General features: G+C 43.4%; 1 protein-coding gene across 1 annotated transcript in view; it reads right to left on the bottom strand.

Annotated features, from left to right (window-relative positions):
- The window catches only part of DNAH9 (dynein, axonemal, heavy chain 9), a 392,924-nt gene that overhangs the window by 185,075 nt on the left and 184,443 nt on the right, over positions 1–23,406 (bottom strand). Inside the window, exons 35-38 of the mRNA XM_011933244.1 lie at positions 22,644–22,791; positions 16,657–16,831; positions 11,400–11,573; positions 10,704–10,911 (exon numbers count right to left, since the gene is read on the bottom strand). Coding sequence (XP_011788634.1) covers positions 10,704–10,911; positions 11,400–11,573; positions 16,657–16,831; positions 22,644–22,791 — 705 coding nt within the window. The remainder of the gene's footprint in view (positions 1–10,703; positions 10,912–11,399; positions 11,574–16,656; positions 16,832–22,643; positions 22,792–23,406) is intronic.

A 23,406-nucleotide genomic window follows, 5' to 3' on the forward strand; every position in this document is an offset into this window, starting at 1 on the left:
TCCTTCCTTCCTTCCTTCCTTCCTTCCTTTCCTTTCTTTCTCTTTCTTTCTCTCTTTCTCTGTCTCTCTCTCTCTTTCCTTCTTTCTTCTTTCTTTTTGAGATGGAGTCTCATTCTGTCACCCAGGCTGGAGTGCAGTGGCACTGTTTTGGCTCACTGCAACCTCCGTCTCCTGGGTTCAAGCAATTCTCCTGCCTCAGCCTCCCGAGTAGTTGTTTCTGATTCATGAGTCACTCACTGCCCCAAGGCTTTGCTCTGGTTGTACCCCTTGCCTCGAATCCTCTTCTTCCACATGCCAGCACAGTTTGCTCCCTCACACCCATCAGGAGTTTATTTACCCAGGTGCTATTTTTCCAGTAAGGTCTTCCCTGGTATGCACCCGAAAATTCAAAGCCCCACCTGCTATCCTCTGCCCCAGCTTCATGTCTCTTTACATCACTTGTTACTACCTAATATCCTATATCTTTACTTATTATCTTGTGTATTGCCCCATCCATCCCCTTGAACACTAGAATCTAAACCCCACGAGGACATGGATTTTACTGTTTGTCTCACTGTCATAACCCCTGGACCTAGGGTATTATCTAGCACATAGTATAGTGCTTGAAAATCACTTATTAAATAAATGAATGAATGAATGTATCTTATTATTATTACAAACCCCATGATATAGGTAAAGAAAGTCTTACTATTCACCATTTGAAATTAAGGACATAGAGGCTAAGGCAGATTAAATAACTTGCTGGAATTAGAATCCAGGTTTTTAGATAGTAATTCCAAAGCTTCTCCATGTTACCCAGCAAGAGAGCCCTTGTAAGCCTTTGCTCCCACCCTCCCGGACAATTCTAGTCCCAGTGATTCCTCCAGGCCCTGAACTTTAGAGCAGTTCCTTCATTCACCACGAAGCATTACCAGTGAGTGAGTGCTTGACATGGATTATAGCACTGATCCTCACAGAGCCCTATCATGTATTATCATTGCCTCTTAAAAGTCTTTGAATACATGGTAAGACTGAGGCTTAGAGAAATTTAGTGATTTTATCCAAAGTCAAACAGCTACTAAGTGTCAAAGCCAGGATTTTAACCCAGGTCCACCTGGCAATGAAACCTCACATAACCACTACTGCAATATTTACTACTTCTTTTGTTGTTGTTGTTGTTGTTGTTTTGAGATGGAGTTTCACTCTTATTGCCCAGTTGGAATGCAATAGCGCAATCTTGGCTCAGTGCAACCTCTGCCTCCCAGGTTCAAGCAATTCTCCTGCCTCAGCCCTCCTGAGTAGCTGGGATTACAGGCATGCGCCACCATGCCCGGCTAATTTTGTATTTTTAGTAGAGACAGGATTTCTCCATGTTGGTTAGGCTGGTCTCGAACTCCCAACCTCAGGTGATCTGCCTGCCTCGGTCTCCCAAAGTGTTGGGATTACAGGAATGAGCCACCGCACCTGGCCTTCCTTACTTCTTAAACATTATAAAGACATGGCTTCTGCCCTTGAAAATTATCAGTTTAGTCAACTCATTGCCCGCACCATCTTTTTGACAGAGATCATTAGTAATTAATCATGTCTTATTTTGCATGGATATGATTTGCATACCTGTTTGAACCCTTTTCCTTTCATATTATTTAATTTTTCATGTGTTAAGACTTTTCAGTTATCTTGTAAAGGCTTTGCATTTATTCTTTCAAAAAATAACATACTTTGCATGATTATAAACATAATACATACTCATTTTAGAAAGATTAAAAAGCATAGAAAATTATAATAATGGAAGTGAAAATCACCCATAGTTCTATCAACTAGCTGTAAGTACTCGCTTTCAATATTTTGGTGTATTTTATTCTAGTCTGCTTTTTTTTTTTTTTTGCTTAGATTTTTTTTTTCTACACAATAAAAATCATACTGAATATACTGCCTGTATTGTTAAATTTAATGTATTGTAAACCTCTTTATATGGTAATAAACATACTCCTAAAACATGATTTTAATTGCTGCATTGTGTTCCATAATTTGGATGTACCAATATTTATGGAATTATTTTTCTATTGCCTGAAATATGTGTTGCTTTCAATTTCATTATACTATATTGAACTTTCCACGATTCCAAGTAGAATGTCTTGCTCACTAGATGATACATCTTTGATGATTTCACTTTGATTTCTGTCATGAAGTGAAACGTATTAGGTGGAAGAGAGCTGTCTGTCTGTAATAATTGTAAGCACAATGCTCCTTTGAGATTGGACATTTGATTAGATCTTTTAAGGTCCTGTCCAACCTTGAGGTTTATAATAAACAGGTTACAGAGATCCATTTTATACAAAGTTTCAGACATCTGAGCTCCTATATAATTAGTATAATTAAGCACTCAAATGTTTGTTGAGCTAATAATGCAAATCACAGCTGGATGGCAAGAGAATTCAGAACTGTGATAAGCTTGATCTTTGGCTTTCTCCCTGTACGTTAAAACTATAAGCCCATTGAAGCCTTAACTAAGCTCTTTGTTCCTACTTTTCTAAACTATCCTGCTTCCAAACTATCCTGTCTTGTGGGTCTCTATGAATTCTTTTGTTTTAAAAATTATTTATGTTTTCAGAAAGAACAAGAAGAGACTAAAGTCTTTAAAGAGACATTAAACAGACCAATTAAAATAAAGACTAAATAGGGATTGCTAAACAATACAGAATGAGAAGAAACTTAACTACACTAGTAATGTAGGATGACATAGTCACTGTAAACACATAAAAATTTATCTCACATTTTCCTTTATGAACTGCTTGCCTAAAAGCTCAGAACCAAATCTGTGTTTAATTACAATAACCATGTCATCTCAGGTTACTGGTACAGAGTCATTTCTTCTTTCCTCTAAAAATTTTGCAGGCACCAAATTCCAGGAGGCATATATCACAGATACTTGTAAAACAGGTATCAGGCTACAGAATGGTTTTCAACTGAGATTTTGCAACAGGCATAAAAAATAACTTAAAGTTATCTTTTATTATAGTAACCCTCAACAAAACCCAAGGGAGGACCATTATATTGTAATTTAATGAAGGGAATGAAAGGGGTACAGCTAGGTTTGTGGAGTTCAGAGAAACTGCTGGAATGGAGAATGAACACAGATCTCTGTCTCTCTTGGCTTGAGGTGTCAGTGTTATGAACCTGTGGTTTGTGCATGTGTTACCCAGTAATAAACATTTTTCAATGACTGACAGAAGGGCCTATTCTGCTGACTATCATAGAAGAAAATATCCATATGCTCTAGGTATCAGACGAGTGGAAGCAGGGTTGGCATTCTATTATGAAAATTAAGATGTATGACTTAAAAGTCTTATCAAAGTAGAAGGTCTTCATAGCTTCATGAAATAAGACTGCTTTGCTGTTAACTCATAGGGTGACTTTGAGGTAAGTCCTTAACACCTCTAAGCTTCATTTGATTAACTTGTAAAGCTGGGGACTATCATCAGATCTGTGTTGGACACCATTCCAACCTCCTCCTCTTTAGCCAGTCTTCAGCTGGGGTGTCATGTGGCACAGTTTTGAACATTAAGACATAGGCATAAATGTATAAAGTTCCTGGAGAGCTATCATGTCAGGACATGGGCACTATCTTCCCCTACCACTTTTTTTTTTGGATGCGGATGTGATGGCTGATGCAGCAGCCATTCTGCCACCTTGAAGGAGGAGCCAAGAGAAGAGCGAATATCTTAGCACTGGTATCACTGTTACTAACCTGATTAGCAATTGCCTGCCTGCAGAATTCCTGTCATGTGAAAAACAGAATATCTATTTATGCCACTAATGTCAGATTTTCCACTACTTGCAGTCAAAAGCCATATTGAAATAGTCTCATAGGCTGGAGAGGATTAAATGAAACAGGTGAGGAAAGCCCTTTGCACAAAGGTTGACCCACTGTAAACATTAAAGTGTGTGCTACCCACACTGTGAGCCGGCAGTACAGCCCCCACTGGTATCAAGGAGTTCTGAATCCGTGTTTAGAGAAGTACAATGGAGACTCCAGAACTGGATGTAGTGAGAGAGAGGAGAGATGCAGGTATGATCAACCAGCTGCCTCCTCTAAAAAAGAACATCTGCTTTTGAGAAAAATAGCATCTGATGGGCTGGCAGGATGATTGAGCTGCAAAAAGTCCCCCTGGAGACCTCTAGGAATTGACCTGCTGGGTGGAGTTACTGTCTATTTGAAAGCTGGAATATTTCTCCCCAAAACATTATTTCTGTTTTAGCGTGGCTTGTGTTCAACTTATTTTTCAAGCAGAAAAGGTTTGCTTTTGTTGCTTTTTGTTTTTTGGCAGTTGGGGCTTAGAAAGTATTGTTCGATATAGATTCTTAAATTTGAGAAGTATGTTGTTAATATTATTATAATAACAGCTTCCATTTACAAAGCACTTATTGTATGCTGGGAATCATTTTGAGTGTTTTACATACTTTATCTTACTATTCAAGAATGAAAAGAATGAACCGTTGATTCACTCAACAACATGAATACATCTCAAAATCATGCTGAGTGAAAGAAGCCAGGAAAAAAGAGTGTGCACATTTCGTGACTCCATTATACAAATTTCTAGAAAATGCAAACTAATTTATAGTGATAGAAAGCAGATCAGTGGTTGAAACAGGGCAGGTGGGTGGGGGTTGGGAGGAAGGGATTACAAAGGAACATGAGGAAACGTTTGGAGGTGATGGTTATGTTCATTATTTCAATTATGATGATGATTTCATGATGTATAAATATTTTGAAATGTATCAAATTGTACACGTTAAATATGTACAGTTTATTATATGTCAATTATAACTCAATATAGCTTTTTTTAGAAAAGAAAAAAATGTAAAAAGATTATGCTGCCTTTCAGTAGGAAAAATGATAAATGAGCTGTGATTTATTCACACAATGGAATTCTATGCAGCAGTGAAAATAAATGAAATAGATCTGCATGTATTACGACAATGATTTAAAAAGTAATGATATGGGTTGGCTGTGTGCCCGCCCTAATCTCATGTTGAATTGTAGCTCCCATAATCCTTACGTGTCCTACCTGCTGGGAGGTAATTGAATCATGGGGGGGAGGTTTCCTGTGCTGTTCTCATGATAGTGAATATGTCTCATGAGATTTGATGGCTTTATAAAGGGCAGTTCCCCTGCACACGCGCTCTTGCCTGCCACCATGTGGGATGTGCCTTTGCTCCTCTTTTGCCTTCCACCATGATTGTGAGGCTTCCCCAGTCATATGGAACTGTGAGTCCATTAAATCTCTTTCCTTTATAAATTACCCAGTCTCAGGTATGTCTTTACAGCAGTGTGAGAATGGACTAATACAAGTAAGTTGCCAAAGAAAGGTATAGTATGGCATATTTGAAGTTTAAATATGCAGCATTATGTATTTTATGGCTACATATTTGTTTCAAAAGTGTAAACTTGGAATGAGACACGTTGAGTTTAGTACTCTAGTTAATAAGGGGCAGGAAGGAGAAAGGAGTGACAGGGGTGATGTATTAGCTGTACTTGTTTTTATTCTATTTTATTTTATTTTGTGGCAGGGGTCTCACTCTGTTGCCCAGATTGTACAGTGGTGCAATCTCGGCTCACTGCAACCTCAACCTCCCAGGTTTAAGCAATTCTCCTGCCTCTGCCTCCTGAGCAGTTGGGACTACAGGCATGCACCACCATGCCCGGCTAAATTTTTTGTGTATTTTTGGTAGAGACAGGGTTTCACCATGTTGGCCAGGCTGGTCTCGAACTGCTGACCTCAGATGATCCGCCCGCCTCAGCCTCCCAAAGTGCTGGGATTACAGGCAGAAGCCTCTATGCCCCGCCTATTAGCTGCACTCATAATGCTAAGTTCCATTTAGCATAATGCTAACACTTTAGCATCTGTTAAATCTGGATAGTGCTACACTGGCATCTGTTATATTATTTTCTGTACTTCTGTACACGTTTGAAATATTTTATAGTTAAACATAAAAGGTTTAAATAATTCTCTATCCCACCGTCAGCACCCAATCAGTTTCCCTTGCCAGTGACAAGTGCTGTCTATGTTTCTTTTGTATCCTTCTGGAGATTGTCTAAGTTTTTATATAAGCATAAATTATGTGTGTGTGTATATATTATACATATTTTTAAAAATCATATAAGTGAGTAAATTTTTATATATTTCTTTTTAAACAAGATACAGTTTGAAGCATGCTATATATACTGTTCTATATCTTCCTTTTCTCACTCAACAACATTTTGGAAATAGTTCCAATTCAGTACTTACAGAATTTACTCATTCTTTCAAACATTGCTTAATATTCTATCATACAGACAATTAGGCTATTGCTCCCCTTTTACCATTACAGACACATTATAAACATAAATTTGCACATCTGTCTGGGTGTGCTAACTGTCCTTTCAAGCAGACTATGCCACTTCACATCCAACTTTTTCTTAAATACACAGGGTCTCAAGTGCAAATAGCAATTAAGACACTGGGCTGCAAAATGAGTAATGGGTTCACAAAGGAGGTGCAACAGTTTGCCTCTTCATTGAATGATACTAGAGCAGCTGTCTTTTGAGTGTACGCATGCATCTCTCTTACATTCAGCTGATTCTCCAAATCCCTGTTTGATACCTGGTTTCTAGCTGTCACTTTTTAAATCATTGGTAACACCCTTTCTCCTGCCACGTTGTTGCTCTTCAAATGTTTTAGGCTGAGAAGCCCAAATAATCAAGATTGTTTGCACTGTGCATAAGGCAAGAGGAAGGAAGTTCCCATAAGGGAATAAAAGGGAATACAGCATTTTTCAGAGTTAAGGGTCTGAGCTTTATTGCATGAATATTGTTACATATATGCTGCTACTCTGTGCTTCGGCTGACTCCCCAGTTCCTGGTTGCCTCTGGACAGGAGAGGTTAGAGAACAGTAGCTTTCTCTATCCCTTAGGGTGCGAGGAGGGATGGCTTCAAGGTCTAACGTTACCAACAGGCCATTAGGGAATTAACAAGAAACAGAAGGTGTTGGGTTTTGGTGAATGCTCAGCTACAGTGAGAGCCAGTTTTCATCCTGGTTCTATGTAACAGCATTTTGAGATTTATTTGTAGTCACAGCTACTGGGGAGGCTGAGGCAGGAGAATCGCTTGAACCTAGGAGGCAGAGGATACAATGAACCAAGATTACACCACTGCACTCCAGCCTGGGCGACAGAGCAAGACTGTCTCAAGAAAGAAAAAAGGAATTCTCTGTGTTCTAACAGGAGGGAAGGAGAAAGCCCTCTAGGTGAGAGATCCAGAGTGAGAATGACAGGTCAGGGCAGTGTGAGAAACTCATCTTCTCTTCCTTGATTCCAAATGTTTACCCTCTATTTAAAGGATACTTTAAAAATATTATAAAACCTCTTTAATAGAATTAAATCACTTTTTCTGTTTAATTTTATTAAATCATTAATTGTAATAATTTTACAATAAATTATTAAATTTATTCTATTTAATAAAATTAAATAGAAAATCATTTACATAGAAAAATCAATTAAATAGAAAATCATTCCTCTGGAATACCTGAATAGTACTACTAATGATAATAGTAATAATGTTGAATATTTATTGCAGTTTTCAAAGTATTTTCTTAGCAGGGAAGCAGTATAGCCTAGTGGTTAAGAGCACAGGCTCTGAAGTCAGACTCTCTGGAACCCTGGCGCCCCCACTTACTGTGTGTCATAGGCTAGCTTGTTTAACTTCTCTGTGCCTTAGTTTTCTCAAGTATAAAATGAAGGTAATACAAATTCTTATTCACAGAGTTGTACAAGATTAAAGAAGTAAAAACAAACAAAAAAAAAGAAAAGTGTAAAAGTCTAAGTCAGATTCACACTCCTGATGTCTTTGATAAATGTCAGTTGTTGTTATTGCTATTATTATTATTATTATTAGTAGTAGTAGTAGTAATGTACTTGTCACAGTAATAAGAATTGAAGTAAATGGGCAGAGCTGGTAATCTGATCAGTTGTTGGACTCGAGGCTTGCAAATAAGGGTAGATATTTGAACAAGAAAGAGGAATTCTATGAGGCAGACAGCGAAGTGCTAAGATTTAAATTAGCCAGACAGGTGAAGTCTGCTTAAGGTCACTGCCAGGTGCTGATGCAATGTCTTCGGCCTTGATGGAAGGTTATGATGTGATGGTGCTGAGGCTTCATGGAGTAAAGACTAAGCCAGTGATTTACTGGAGCTGATTATTGAAACCAAGGGAATTGTGCAAGCCGGTTGTTAAACATGACCATTATTAAAAAAATAAATTAGGCCAGTCGCAGTGGCTCAAGCCTGTAATCCCAAGACTTTGGGAGGCCAAGGCGAGCAGATCACCTGAGCTCAGGAGTTTGAGACCAGCCTGGCCAATATGGTGAAACCCCGTCTCTCCCCAAAATCCAAAAATTAGCCTGGTGTCTTGGCAGGTGCCTGAAATCCCAGCTACTTGGGAGGCTGAGACAAGAGAATTGCTTGAACCTGGGAGGCAGAGGTTGCAGTGAGCCAGGATCACACCACTGCACTCCAGCCTGGGTGAGAAAGAGTGAAACTCCACCTCAAAAATAAACAAACAAATAAATAAATATAGACAAACGTATAATTAATTAAATTATATTGAAAATCATGGTAATAAATATTCAAAACTCATCACATCTTAATTATTTTATGACATTTACTTTCATGTGTATACTGGAGGTTATTTTCATCCATTGTATCTGTAAAGTGGAAATGCTTATAATGGTGTGCTACTGTGTATCTCTTCCTGACTCCTTGTTCACTGACATTCCATTGGTAGCTTACAATTGGCCGTGGTGGGAGGATTTAAAATACGGAAATTGGCAAACGCTACAATCTAGGGCTTGATTTGTTTTGTAGACTTGTGAAAATAATAAGCAAAATGTTAACAATTCAGATTATAGTTAAAAGTGTGTCATGCTTGTTGCTGCAACACTGTGAAGAGCACAAAAAGTGGAAGAACAATTCTTTCAGTATTTGAATAGAAGATGTTTACATCGCCGGGCGCAGTGGCTCACGCCTGTAATCCCAGCACTTTGGGAGGCTGAGGTGGGTGGATCACGAGGTCAGGAGATCGAGACCATCCTGGCTAACACAGTGAAACCCCGTCTCTACTAAAAATACAAAAAAATTAGCCGGGCGTGGTGGTGGGCGCCTATAGTCCCAGCTACTCGGGAGGCTGAGGCAGGAGAATGGCGTGAACCTGCAAGGCAGAGCTTGCAGTGAGCCGAGATTGCGCCACTGCACTCCAGCCTGCACAACGGAGCGAGACTCCATCTCAGAAAAAAAAAAAAGATGTTTACATCTTTGACAAACTAGTAAAGTTCTGATGTAAATCTTTGTTGTTTCATTTTGTCTTATTTGTTAATATTCATGTCTGAACTACAGTCAGTTGCTGCATTGGGATTGGTTCAGCAGCAGATGTAGTCCAGAGGTGAGTTTGAAATAGGTAAAGAAGTCTCTGCCACTGAAGGGCAGGTGGGGGGAAGCCTGAACCTCTGTCCACATGCTCGAGGCACCTAGCTGCTCTGAGGGGCAGAGAGCAGAGGCGGTGCTCCCCCGCATCAGCATTTTGAGTTGGCTGGACCCGAATCCTACAAGAGCTGGAGTCCTACAAAAACTGTGCAGAAAGAATTCCCCCAGGGGCAAAGTAGACTGTTAGCAGGGGCAACACCGCAGGCCGACTCTGGGGTTTACACGAGGCAGGGATGGCAGAAGGACTGGGTAAAATGGTCAAGGCAGAGGAAGTGGTGGTGCACATGAAGCCTGCTTTGCAAGTCTGCTGGCCTAAGGCCTGGGTGACGTAGCGGATAACGAGAGTGCCAGGTTCACTTTTCACGTTATAAGCTAAGGCTCCTAACTTATCCATCTGCAAACAGCTCACATCTAGGTGTGGGGAGGCACTGCAGTGTCACCTGGGAAATTCAGACCAAGTAACAGAGTGGGACAATGCTGTTGCTGTTTGGGAAGTAACAACAGGGTTTCTCCCCAGCCCTGCCTCTCCCCTCATTTTGTTGAAAGAATGGCTTGGAAGCTTCTCCAAAACAAAGCTGTTTTTAGTCAATGTGTTCTTTCCATGAAAGAGGAGACTGTGTTGTAAATGAGTTAAGGGGAGAGAGATTCCCGCAAGAGGAAAACTTCACCAGTGGCCCATGTCTATTTGGGAGCTCTGTGTGTAAACACCGGGGAAAAGCAAGCCCCAGGTGGAGTCAGAAGACCAGATGTGTCATGCCTGCCTCGCCACTTGGTGGTGACTTTGGTCAATCACATCCTTTTACCTGAGCCTCAGTTTCCCCATCCATAATATGTGAGAGGAATTAAATGATCTCTAGTGACACTTTCAGTGCCAGAAGCCTGCAAGTTCTTGCAGATCTCTCCATGGCTTGTAGCTGTCTTTGTCATCAAGGTGCTGAACTGCTCTGTGTTGAACACCTTGCTCTTGAGGAATTTAACAGGCCACGGAGGAATGTAGAAAGAAAGACCAGAAGCGGTGCTTAAAGGGTCCTGGAGGAGCCAGAAAGAGGCATGTGGGGAGAGGTGAGAAGGGGCATGTGGGAATAAGTGCACAGTGCTGGGGTATGCAGAAGTCCAGCCAGGCAGGCACCTGACGCTCGGCTTCAGCTCTGTGTCAGGTGACACGGCCACCCACACACCCCCTACCCCAGGTGCCCTGGGCTGCTTACCCTGCAGCATTGCCGACGTGGTGTAGTAGTTGAATGGCACGTTTTTCACCAGGTATGCCTCGGGGTCGAGGCTGGCCAGCTTAGCTCTCACCAGCACCGACTTGCCAGTGCCAGCTGTGCCCACCAGCATGACAGGCCACTGCCGCGCCATCAGCCGCTCCATGAAGTAGCACACACGGATGGTCTCACTCGTGTGCACCAAACATGCCTGGAACAGGAGCACAATAAACCTGCCAAGGGTGGGTTCCAGGGAGAAACAGATATACCACCAATGTTCCAAAGCATTTCAGAAGAGCGGATGTGGAGCTCCCCAAATCGACACAGGTCAGGAGTATCTTCCCTGATACTCACAGTGGGACTATCCCACAGACTCGCTCTCTGGGCTCCCTGCAGTTGGGCAAAGAGCTTCCCCACTCTCCTCTACCACCCGGGCCTCTTTCTCTGTGGCCTCTCTAATGCATTTTAAAATCTTCTGCCCCTGCCATTTCCTCCTCTCTTGAGGAGAAATGTCCTGGCCTTTAGGAGAATCTATGACTTCATTACACTGATCATCTCCTCTGCAAAGTCATGGAGCTGGGGATGACTAGTTCCTAGCAAGGACAAATGCTCAGATGCCCATGCGGGGCTGCTACTGGAGCCACTGCAAATCCTTGAGGGTAACTGCACGCATGTCCTGGGTCGCTCAGCCGCACTCACCTGCAAGGGCATCTCAGGGTCAAATTCAAACTGGGGGATGAGCTTGGACCAAGGCTCGAATTTCTTGGTCTCTGGGTCGATGTAATAGTCAAAGATGGTTCCTTGGGCAGGAAACTTGACTGTTTTGAACTCAGTCAGCCACCATTTGCTGAACTCTGCCCGGTAGTCCACAAGCTGTAAAAACAAACACAGTCAGGGGACAAGGTCCTCCAGAACTCAAGAAGCCCACACAGGAGGCCACGGCGTAAGACAGAAGGTCAGGGCAGGATAATGTGCTCCTCCCTGTGCAGGCCTGCCAGATAGACCAGCTTCTCCAGGAAGGCAGCGCTGCCCTGAGGGTCAACCCTGACCAGCTATGCAGGGGGCACGCACACGCATCCTTGCTTGACCACGCAGCTGAGCCAGCCTGGTCCTGCCATGTCTTGCAGCCATTGAAGGGTGGAGAGGGTTGAGGGAGGGAGGTGGAAGAACATGGGGGAGAATCAAGAACTCCTGGAGAGAGAGATTGGCCCCATTCTTTCATGGCTGAGATTCTCTGCAGTTCCCAGATGGCAGCCTGAGGTTGGAGTGGAATGGTGACTCTTGACACCTGGGGCACAGAGCGCTGGAGTGAGAAGAGCCTCAGAAGGGTATGGGGGTCAGGTAGGTAACCACAGGCAAGTCCTTCTTTCTATGCCTCAATCTCCTCAACTGTAAAATGAGGTTTCTAGAAAGATTTCCAAGGTTCTTGCAAGAGCTAAAATCCTAAAATCTAGGAGCAGTGGGGGAGACAGAGCTGTACTGGTCTTTCTGACAGGAGGAATAGCTAGAGGCATATAATTTGCATGCATGCCTATTAGACAATGGGCCTGTTTCGCATGGGGCTGTACACCCAGTGCGCTCAAACCATCTTATTGTGTCCAAGCAAACGCACACGCGTACACACACACACACGCACACGCACACACTCAGACCCAAAACATACCCATTGCTACTGGCAACTCTCTGGGAGGGCAAACCCACTCTTTAAACATACTGAACTAAGGAAAATCTTAAAAGAAAAAAAGTCCCATATTGGACATTTTAGAAAATATTCGACCAGGCGTGGTGGCTCACGCCTGTAATCCCAGCACTTTGGGAGGCCAAGGCGGGTGGATCAGGAGGTCAGGAGATGGAAACCATTCTGGCTAACACGGTGAAACCCCATCTCTACTAAAAATACAAAAAAATTAGCCAGGTGTTGTGGCGGGCACCTGTAGTCCCAGCTACTTGGGAGGCTGAGGCAGGAGAATGGCGTGAACCCGAGAGGTGGAGTTTGCAGTGAGCTGAGATCGTACCACTGCACTCTAGCCTAGGTTACAGAGCAAGACTCTGTCTCAAAAAAAAAAAAAAGAAGAGAGAGAGAGAAAGAAAATATTTATGAGGGCAGGACAAAGACAGAGTTCAAAGGCTGAACAGACCAGGGAGCTGGGTGCATGGTAACAACTATGAACCCCGAAAAAAGGGCATTCCTCATTTTGCTGTCTGTTAAGTAAATAGGATTGAAGTCTTTTGCTTTAAAATGACAGTGGAAATGGGTGGTAAGATAAGAAAAGATTTGTTTGATGTTCTGATTCTGATTTGAATTTAGATCAAGGGGACATTATATAACTTCTCAATATTGTTCTCTGGAATCAGAAGTCTAGAGGAAACCCCCATTCTTAACTCCTAGATAATATGCTTCAAGACCTTCAACTTTCTACAAAAGCCAGATTTTAGGTTTCTATGGAAACTCTGAGATGAAGGCCACCTCTAGAAGGAAGGGTGGGTCTTCTCCTTTCCTCACCCCCAGTGCTGCCTTGAGATGCCTGGCAATTTCTCAGCTAAGCCCTTGGCTAGGCCATACCGACATTGTCTCACCTTCCTGTAAGCTAGTGCTTGACTGCACCTTGTACTATAATTGGACACTGTAAAATCAAGGTGACCTCAGCTGGGCCAGTCCAATGGTCCTTTCTCTTACTTTTTCTTTTTTTTTTTTTTGAGACAGAGTCTCGCTCTTTCGCCCAGGCTGGAGTGCAGTGGCGCAATCTCAGCTCATGGCAACCTCCGCCTCCCGGGTTCATGCAGTTCTCTGACTCAGCCTCCTGAGTAACTGGGACTACTCAGGCACCCACTACCATGCCCAAGCCCAGCTAACTTTTTGTATTTTTAGTAGAGACGGGGTTTCACCATATTGTCTAGGCTGGTCTTGAACTATGGACCTCGTGATCTACCTGCCTTGGCCTCCCAAAGTGCTGGGATTACGGGCGTGAGCCCCTGCGTCCGGCCCAGTGATCTGTTCTTAATTCCACTCCATGGTATCTCTTCAACATGGTCCCTTCTGAAATCCCCATCTCCCTTGGCTCTGACAGTTCACTGATTTCTCTCTGCCCTTTAACCTGGAAGACATGAGGACTTTACTGGCATACTGTGGTAGAGTTGGGAACCCAGTGTTACTTCGCTTCATTTTCACAATGCTATGGGTTATCCTGCTTACTTAAAATTATTCCTATTTCATAAAGTGGGGGATTTATGAAAAGACAGAATTGGGAGTTGAACTCAGGTTGTCAGTCTCACAATCTGGTGTTTTCTCTACCTCACGTTTCCGAAAGATTTTTTTTGTAGTTCTGTTCTGCTTTTATGACAGTTTCTTCAAGGTAAGCACCATTGGTGTTCCTGATGTGAATATGTTGGCCAAATTCCTACCTTCCTATTTACAGCACTACTTTTGGTGTTTAGCTTTAATGCAGGCTGTGTAGGGGTCTGGGATGTGCCCTGCTGCTAAAAGCTTTCTCCCTTGTCCTCTCCCCAGCTTGCCGGCAGGGCTGTCGATTACTTCAAGTGCTCCAGTGCCCAGGACGCCTGGAGGGATGCTTTCTCCGGGGCTTTTAAAAGGCTTGAGGGGATTTAAATTTTTATACTCAGAGTTAGAAAAATTGATCACATATTTTCATCCTGATACCCCACTGCCTGCTCAGCATCAATACGAGAGAGAAACCCAGCAGTCGCTGTCTGACATTTTGTCAGCCCCAGGTCAGAGACTGCATTTGATGGGGAGCAATAACCTATGCATTTGGGATCTCTGTGCAGTTCAGCCAGGTCTCCTCCATCCTGCTGAAATCTCTGCCTCCTTGCCTCAAAGGGGAAACGTAAAGCTGTCAAAGAAGTAGTCCACAGAGAAGCTCCAAAGACTACAGAAAGACAGCAGAAAATTCTCAGATGTCAAACTCCTGGTTCATGTATCCTCCTGTCCTCCCTTTCTGTCTCCAGGGTATCCGGCTCTGGGGAGGGCGGTAGAGAAAGGCACACTTCCTGGGAGCCTGCGAGAGCTGCTTTCTGAATTTTGAGCAGCAAAGAACACATCACAGAGTGATGGTTGGTAGGACGGATGTTAACAGCCAGGGCCCTTGAAAATGAAAAAGAAGTTAATTGCTAATTCTTTTGTGTCCAAGTTCACTTTCATTTTGGATTTCTAGAACATGATTTTGCCTGGGGAGGCTGAAACTTTCTACCTTTCTTTGAAAGAGGCTCACAATCAATCCAGACTGAAAAGGGTAAATCATAAGTTTCTAACAATTACAGCTTGGTCTGATCCCCTGTTGCAAGAGAGGCAGCAGATACTTGCTATGGAACTGAATATTTTTACTAGAAGAATATTAATAATAACCACCCATGGGTTGTGCTAAGTACCTTGCATGGATTCATGCTGAGTGATTAGAACAGTATGCATTCAACTTAATCCTCACCACCCTCCTAGGAGCTGGGTACCCCTATCATTATCCTTTGTGAACATGGTGAGAGTAAGGTAGAGAGAGGTTAGGTTACTTGCCTAAGGTTCCCCAGATAATAGGGGCAGAGTTACAGTTCAAATCCACAGTTCATGTTCTTTTTTATTTTTATTTTTTGCTTTTCTCAGCAATTTTTAAAAATCACTTTATGGTGGTATGATTGATATACAAAAAGCTGTACATATTTAACCCATATGATGTGATGAGTTTAGAATATACTTGTGAAACCATCACCACAGTCTATGCATAAAACTCCATATCACCTTCAAAGTTCCCTACCATGCTCTTATTTATCATCGTTACTATTATTGTTATTATTGTTTTGCGCTAAGAATATTTGATGTAAGATTTATCTTCCCTCTTAGAAATCTTTCTTTTTTCTTTTTTTTTTTTTTTTAAGAAAAAGGAAATCTTTCCATTTGCAACAATGTGATGAACCTGGAGATTGTCATGCTAGGTGAAATAAGCCAGGCACGGAAGAACAAATCTGACATGATTCCACTTACAAGATGCAGCTAAAATAGTCAATTCACAGAAGTGAAGAGAGGAATTGAGGTTGCCAGTGGCTGGGGGAGGGAGCAATGGAAGGTATACGTCAAAGGGTACAAAGTTTTGGTTATAAAAATGAAGTCCCTGATGAATAAATCTTCTGTACCAGAAAGTTCCTATGGTAACAATATTCTATTGTATACTTAAAATTTGCTAACACAGTCCATGTTCTTAATTGCCATGCAATATTGCATAATAGCTAGCATCAGTTTATAAAAGACTGGTTTGCATAATATTGAATGTTTTTCTTTCTAGATAAAATATCTTTTATTTGGAGAAAAATAAGTAAAGAAAAAGGCTAGAAATACCAGAAGGGTGAGGGGATAGGATGCAAAGATATTCCAAACCACATATCCCTTCTTCCAATCAACATGAGACTATAGCAGTCAACAGTATGAGATAAATTCCACTTTGGTTTTCCAATCCTAGATGCTAATTAGACTTTGGTCTAACCTTCTCTGGACAGCTTTGAGTTTTGTGGGTATGGAGATATGATAGTTAACTCTGGCCTGGTAGGGAGTGGTACATCCTTGTTCTAGAGGTTTTTAAGAAAACTGAAGGGTTTCCTTCCACTCAAGCTTCCAGAGCACAGCCTCCTTCCACCCCTTTCTCCACAAACACACCACCTGGCAAAGTAGTGCACATATACCAGCAGTTGCTCAAACTCAGACACTGTATAAGTTCCCAAGAAATCAAAGGTATGTTCAGTAGCTCAAAAAGGAAAAGCTCCAAACACACCATGACCTCATGTATCTCACCCTATGAGGTCTTGCTAGCACAGTAATAGGTAGATAACTAAATAGTTTGCTGCTTTCAAGTCCATTCTGACATTTAGCTGTCCTGTCTTCCAAATCTTTGCTAAAGGATCATTTTTTGCTGCTACAGACTTCAACGTGGGTGTTGAACTCAACATATCTCCTTACCTGATCCTGGATCATTGCTCCGCCGAAAGCCCAGATGGCAGCAAACACAAAATAATGCTCATAAATTTCCTTCGGGCAGTCTGCAGGGATGTCCTCTGTGGTCAGGAGACATTCCAGAAGGTGACACACCATCTGAACCATGCTCTGCTCTGGGATGGGAATGATTTTCTTAAACCTGCAAAGAGAGACCCGAGGGTATCTGAAACACAGTGGATATTCCATTCTGGTGGTGCTGTTGGACAGCTATGGAACCACTCAGTTTCAGCGGACTCATGGCCTGTCAAGTTCTTTGGGATTACAGACGACCAGAGCGCCACTTAAGCCTTTATTCTCATCAGCTGTTCTCATGCCAGCTTCCTTTCTAAGGAAGTAAGGGCCCAGAGCTCTCCTGAGGACTTTCTCATCTTCTTTCCTTTGACACCCTCTCCCTGCACACTTCTCTTTCTGTTGATGATCCCCTCTCAGTCCCTGGGAAACCCAGGTGTTTGCAACAAGGAAAAACCACTTTTTCACTCGTTTCACAATTTCTGCAACTGTCAAAAAGCACCTAAACTGTAATCCAAGCACTTTGGGAGGCCAAGGCGGGAGGAACATGAGGTCAGGAGATTGAGACCATCTTGGCTAACATGGTAAAACCCCATCTCTACTAAAAATACAAAAAATTAGCCGGGCGTGGTGGCGGGTGCCTGTAGTCTCAGCTACTCAGGAGGCTGAGGCAGAAGAATGGCATGAACCTGGGAGGCAGAGCTTGCAGTGAGCCGAGATCGTACCACTGCATTCCAGCCTGGGTGACATAGCGAGACTCCATCAAAAAAAAAAAATAAAATAAAATAAAGTACCTAAAGAGGCACTTCAGGTGCAGTTCTGAGGCTTGCCCTTTTACCTCTTCACCTCAGAAGTTTCCTTCCATTGAAAACACCAAAAACACTTTTTCTGGGGCCGTGATCTTATCTGGGAAGTAGAGTGGACCAGGACAGATGGTTATTTTATACAATCATGATGAACTGAATGGAGTTCTTCAACTGAAAGTACACCTCTGTAACCCTGCCCTGGCCTGGTGTTTGCACTTTTAATCTTGGCTTTAGAGGCCTCAGTTGAAAGGCAGATATCAACAGATGCGCAAAAGACATCCTATGCCCTGTGCAGCAGGAGCATGCACAAGCTCACGCACACATACTTTCCTTTCCATGGGTACCCTCATCATACCACATGTATCTGCAGAGTACACAGCGTACTCCCACACTCAGCCCACATCGCCACCTCCCATAGGATGACATGTTCACGGCAGCCTGGAGGCAGAGTCCGTTTTCATAACATGTACAGCACTGTCAATGGACACCTTAACAGTCATTTCCCAGCACTGAACCTCAGAGTTGCACAGCACACCATTCACTTTTTAGCATTTGTGCGGGTTTTGAATCTAGTTGCAATTCTTGCAACAAACGCTATGATGATTTTAGAGTCTAATAGTCTAGGTATTACTTCCATGAGTGATGAGAAGACTGACTCCTCGATGGGTGTTCCCTCATTTGTTGGATGTGTATTTGTAACAGACGGATACAACACAACTCTTTCAGGCTCAGTGCTGGATAAGCCTGAGAGGATAACAAAGAGGATAGGTGCCAACTGCCCTTCCATTCCAAACAGAGATTCCAGACAACTTAGGTGGGACTTGCAGAGAGTTTTGCAACCCTGGCTTCTTACCCTCTCAAGAGCACAGAGGACAAAGCGGGAGATGCTGGAAGGCCTGGAAATTAGCATTCAGAATACTAGAGAGAGCTCTGGGTAGGCAATGAGTGTCCCCTCCTGCACAGGGAAGGTAGCTGCTTTCCCCTAACAGCCAGGGAAGGGGGCTTCAATAGGATTACTCTGAGCTGGTGAAGGACCCTTGCCTGGAAAACCCCCGAGAGTTGCTGATCTCCCAGTGGAGAGTGGGGAGGTCCCTTGCAGGTGCAGCCTGTGATCCAGTTTGTCAAAGCAGAGAAGGGGTAAGCATCTCCTGGAATCCAGGTGTGGACTGTGTGCAGCAGGGGTTGTCTGAGTGCTGGCTAAGGGATAAGGTGAGTCAGATGGGGTTTGTGTAGGAGCGGGACTTGACTGGCTAGAGAAGCAGTTACTTTCTTCCAGAACAACAGATGAAAGATTTCCAGTGATGGGGAGGAGCCAAGGAGCTCCCAAAAACTACCAAAGAGAAGAAGTCGGATTTCAAGATCTGTCAGAGTTGGGGCAATCAACTAAGGCCGCACCTTAGTTACAGTCAGGTAAGATTTCTCCTGCCCCTTCCCCTCTTCTCTCCACCCCTCTTTTATGCCGTGGGGTCAGAAGTCATAGCCAGGAAGTAGGTCACTGGCAGAGAAAGGAGAGAAGTCAAAAACACGCCCCTTTCCCATTGCAGTCCTGAGCTGAGGTGGGTGGGGCAGAAGCCTCCATTATGAATGGAGTTTGTTTCTTTATATTTTCACTGGCCTAACACACACGTGTATGTATGACTGTGTGACTAGAAGTGATCAGATGCCTTTTTATCTGAAAAGTCATACAGAAAGGTCATAGACCTTGACCTAGATCTCACGTAGGGGCAGGAGAAGAACTAGTCACATATAATGGTTTTAAAGGAACAGTAGGAAATAAAATAAAGCTGTTTTATAATTGCCCCTTATGGGTCTGCTTATTTAATAAGAAGTTATTATCTGTTGACATGACACGGCTTTGTAGTGACAGGGCCACATGAAGCGGGCATTACAACACTGTGACTGCATAAAATACAAGGAAGGCTTTAAAGCAAGTGTCTGTTACCAACTGGCTATGATGCCAGGGGAGCATCGCGGAGCCACAGCTCCCTCATCGGCAGGATGGCTGTGAGAATGAAAAGACATCGGCCGGGCGTGGTGGCTCACGCCTGTAATCCCAGCACTTTGGGAGGCTGAGGTGGGCAGATCACGAGGCCAAGAGATTGAGACCATCCTGGCCAACATGATGAAACTCTGTCTCTACTAAAAATACAAAAATTAGCTGGGTGTGGTGGCGGATGCCTGTAGTCCCAGCTACTCAGGAGGCTGAGGCAGGAGAATCTCTTGAACCTGGAGGCGGAGGTTGCAGTGAGCCGAGATTGCACCACTGCACTCCAGCCTGGGCGACAGAGCGAGACTCTGTCTCAAAAAAAAAAAAAAAAGAAAGAAAAGACATTACATCTAGAATGGGCAGAGAGTTCAGGGGAGAGTTGCCTCTGGATAGACTTAATACAGTCAGAATATTCAAAGCTGTTTTAAAGGCTTGTGCATGCACAGGCACACATGCACACACAAAGACACACGAGTTTGCCATCTCTTGTTCTAAATGCCCACAGTGAGAAATAGCAGACTTTTAGTTAAAGGGTATATGGGACAAGTATCTCAGGAAAATCCTAAAGAACGGGGATGCAAAGGAAAATAAATTATTTTATCAAAAAGTTACTTGCACTCTTGTTTATTGCAGCACTATTCACAATAGTGAAGTCATGGAATCAACCTAAGTTTCCATCAATGGATGATTGAATTTAAAAGGTGGTGTAGGCTGGACGCAGTGGCTTACACCTATAATCTCAGCACTTTGGGACATTGAGGCAGGCGGATCACCTGAGTTCAGGGGTTTGAGACCAGCCTGGCCAACATGGCAAAACTCCATCTCTACTAAAAATACAAAAATTAGGCCGGGTGCAGTGGCTCACGCCTGTAATCCCAGCACTTTGGGAGGCCGAGGCGGGTGGATCACGAGGTCAAGAGATCGAGACCATCCTGGCCAACATGGTGAAACCCCGTCTCTACTAAAAATACAAAAATTAGCTGGGTGTGGTGGCGGATGCCTGTAGTCCCAGCTACTCAGGAGGCTGAGGCAGGAGAATCTCTTGAACCTGGAGGCGGAGGTTGCAGTGAGCCGAGATTGCACCACTGCACTCCAGCCTGGGCGACAGAGCGAGACTCTGACCAAAAAAAAAAAAATACAAAAATACAAAAATTAGCTGGACATGGTAATGCTCACTTGTAATCCCAGCTACTCAGAAGGCTGAGGCAGGAAAATCGCTTGAACCCAGGAGGTGGAGGCTGCAGTGAGCCAAGATCGCACCACTGCACTCCAGCCTGGGTGACAGAGTGAGACAATGACTCGAAAAAAAAAAAAAAAAAGTGGTGTGTATATATATCTATGTATACCACATGGAATACTACTTAGTCATAAAAAAGAATGAAATCATGTCTTTTGCAGCAACATGCATGGAACTGGAGTCCATTATTCTTAGTGAAATGACTGCGAAACGGATAGTCAAAAACTGCATGTTCTCACATATAAGTGGGATCTAAACAGTAGGTATATACGGAAATACAGAGTGAAATAATAAACACCAGAGACTCCAAAAGGTGGGAGGGTCACAGGGGGGTGAGGATAAAATACCCCCATTGGATACAATGTATGCTATTCAGGTGGCAGGTGCACTAAAGGGCCAGATTTCACCACTACACCATATATCCCTGTAACACAACTGCACTTCTATCCCTAAATCTATACAAATAAAACTTAAAAAACATTTTAAAACTCAAAAAACAAAAAAACAAAAAGAAAAACAGGGATAGACTATTTTCCTAAAACCTTACCCTTCTCTGGTTTTCTAACTCTTGGCTGCCCAAGTCCATCTGTGATATTAACTACCGTTTTCCACTTCCAGACTTTGTTAGCTCCACAGGCTGCTTTAGCCCATTGCATCCCAAGGCCACAGAGCCCATCGGCCACCCAGGGACTGAAAGCTTTTCAAAGGCTTATACATATGTTGAGTTGGAAGAATAATTATTGACCCTGAAATAGAAAAACTATGAAATCAAAAGTAATGTTTCATTAAACAACGAAGATAGACCACAATGTCACCTACTTGACTGCAACTCAATTTTTATGTATACAAAATTCACTTTGAATGGGAGTGGATTTTTCGGGGTATGGGCAGGGCATATGGAATGGGAGCACCTGGCGCCCTCTTGCAGTATTGTTTCCTGCATTATGAAGTGTTCCCTTCCCCTTGGCCTCTGTGCTTGCAAATCATTGGAGGCACAATCATATCCCATGCTTGACAAGCCAAGGAAGAAAGAGGCAGAGATCAACTTCAATGATAGACTTTAGTTTCCAGGAAACATAATCCTGACCCTAAACTGTGGCATCTTCATGGGGTTCTGAGTCACGCCTTCGCAGCACCAGCCTCAGGGGCCTATTCTTGCCTCCGCTACGGGGATGGGTGTCAGCTTTACAGAATGATGTGTCAAATGGTAACAACGACAACAACAAAAAATAGTGTAAAACAAAAGCAGGTTCCAACCACGGGCAGCTCCCTGTGCTGACACAGATAGTATTCTCGCGTAATAAGTATCCTCTTGGTCAAGAGTGATTAACCTCTTGCTTAGTGATAAGTGGTCAGGGCTTGTTGCTCTTACTTTTACAAACCTATAAGAGGAAAGGTAAACTAACAATATCCAACAGGGCAGGACCGTCAGATGGTACATTATACCCAATCCCACATTATCTGGGCCGTGAACACACACAGCCAGGCACAGGCAGTGGGCCCCACAGGTCACCAACACGTGCCATTTTCACCCCTAGGTCTGTTGATCTGGGCTGTGGATTATTTATTACGAATGCAGAGCTGCTTGCCCTGTACACAGAAGGATCTGAGTCTCTGGATTATAATCTGATACCACAACCCACAGCCTCCCTCAGATATACCCACATGGCACTCACGAAAGGGACTTTCAATCTTCTTTCTCCTCACTCACCTCACTTCATGCCTGAGCTGACAACAGGCATCCCATGGCCATCCTAATGTGTGTTCCCTCTGCCTTCTGCCATGCCTGGAGGGATTGCTCTGGGAACATCTGACTTTGGGGCAGGACAGAACATCAGCAGGACACCAAGTGTAAACCGATGGGCTTTTAATTGCTGCTTTGACTCTCTATCTTCCTTATTTCTTGGCCTACCTGGTTCTGAGTGTGTCTAAGCAGGTTGGAATGTACTTGTCAAACAGAATGGTTAGGTTGGCTCTCTCTGTCTGGATTTCCCTCTTGTCAATCCAGCTGCTCACCGGAGGGCTCCATCCCAAGTCTGCCGGGTTGATGTACAAGATCCCTGTGAGCACAGAGAATATAGTTCAGTGAATATTCCATATACATCAGTATATTTTTCACCCCAGGGAGTTATTTTCTCTGTTTGGAAAATGTACAGAAGACTGAACTGAAAAGAATAGGAGATTTGGCTGAGATGTGAGAGGGTAAATGGGTCTGCTATTGAGGACCAACTCCAATGGACTGGTGATAGATGGATGGGGAGCAGCTTTGAGAATCCCAAGGCCAAGTCCAGGCTCAGGACGAAAGAAGGCTGTGACGGATCAGCGATACTTGTCATGGGAATGTGGGGGGTATGTAGTGGGTTGATTGGTGGTCTCCCGAAAGTCAAGGCCATGTCCTGACCCCTGGAACCTGCCAGTGTGATCTTATTTAGAGAAAGGGTCTTTGCAGGCTGGGCACAGTGGCTCACGCCTATAATTCCAGCACTTTGGGAGGCCGAGGCGGGTGGATCACCTGAAGTCAGGAGTTCAAGACCAGTGTGGCCAGTATGGTGAAACCCCATCTCTACTAAAAATACAAAAAATTAACTAGACATGGTGGCACACGCCTGTCATCCCAGTTACTTGGGAGGCTGAGGCAGAAGAATGGCTTGAACCCGGGAGGCGGAGCTTGCAGT

This window comes from Colobus angolensis, unplaced genomic scaffold, assembly GCF_000951035.1.
Source record: "Colobus angolensis palliatus isolate OR3802 unplaced genomic scaffold, Cang.pa_1.0 Scaffold125, whole genome shotgun sequence".
NCBI classification, from domain to species: Eukaryota; Metazoa; Chordata; class Mammalia; order Primates; family Cercopithecidae; genus Colobus; species Colobus angolensis.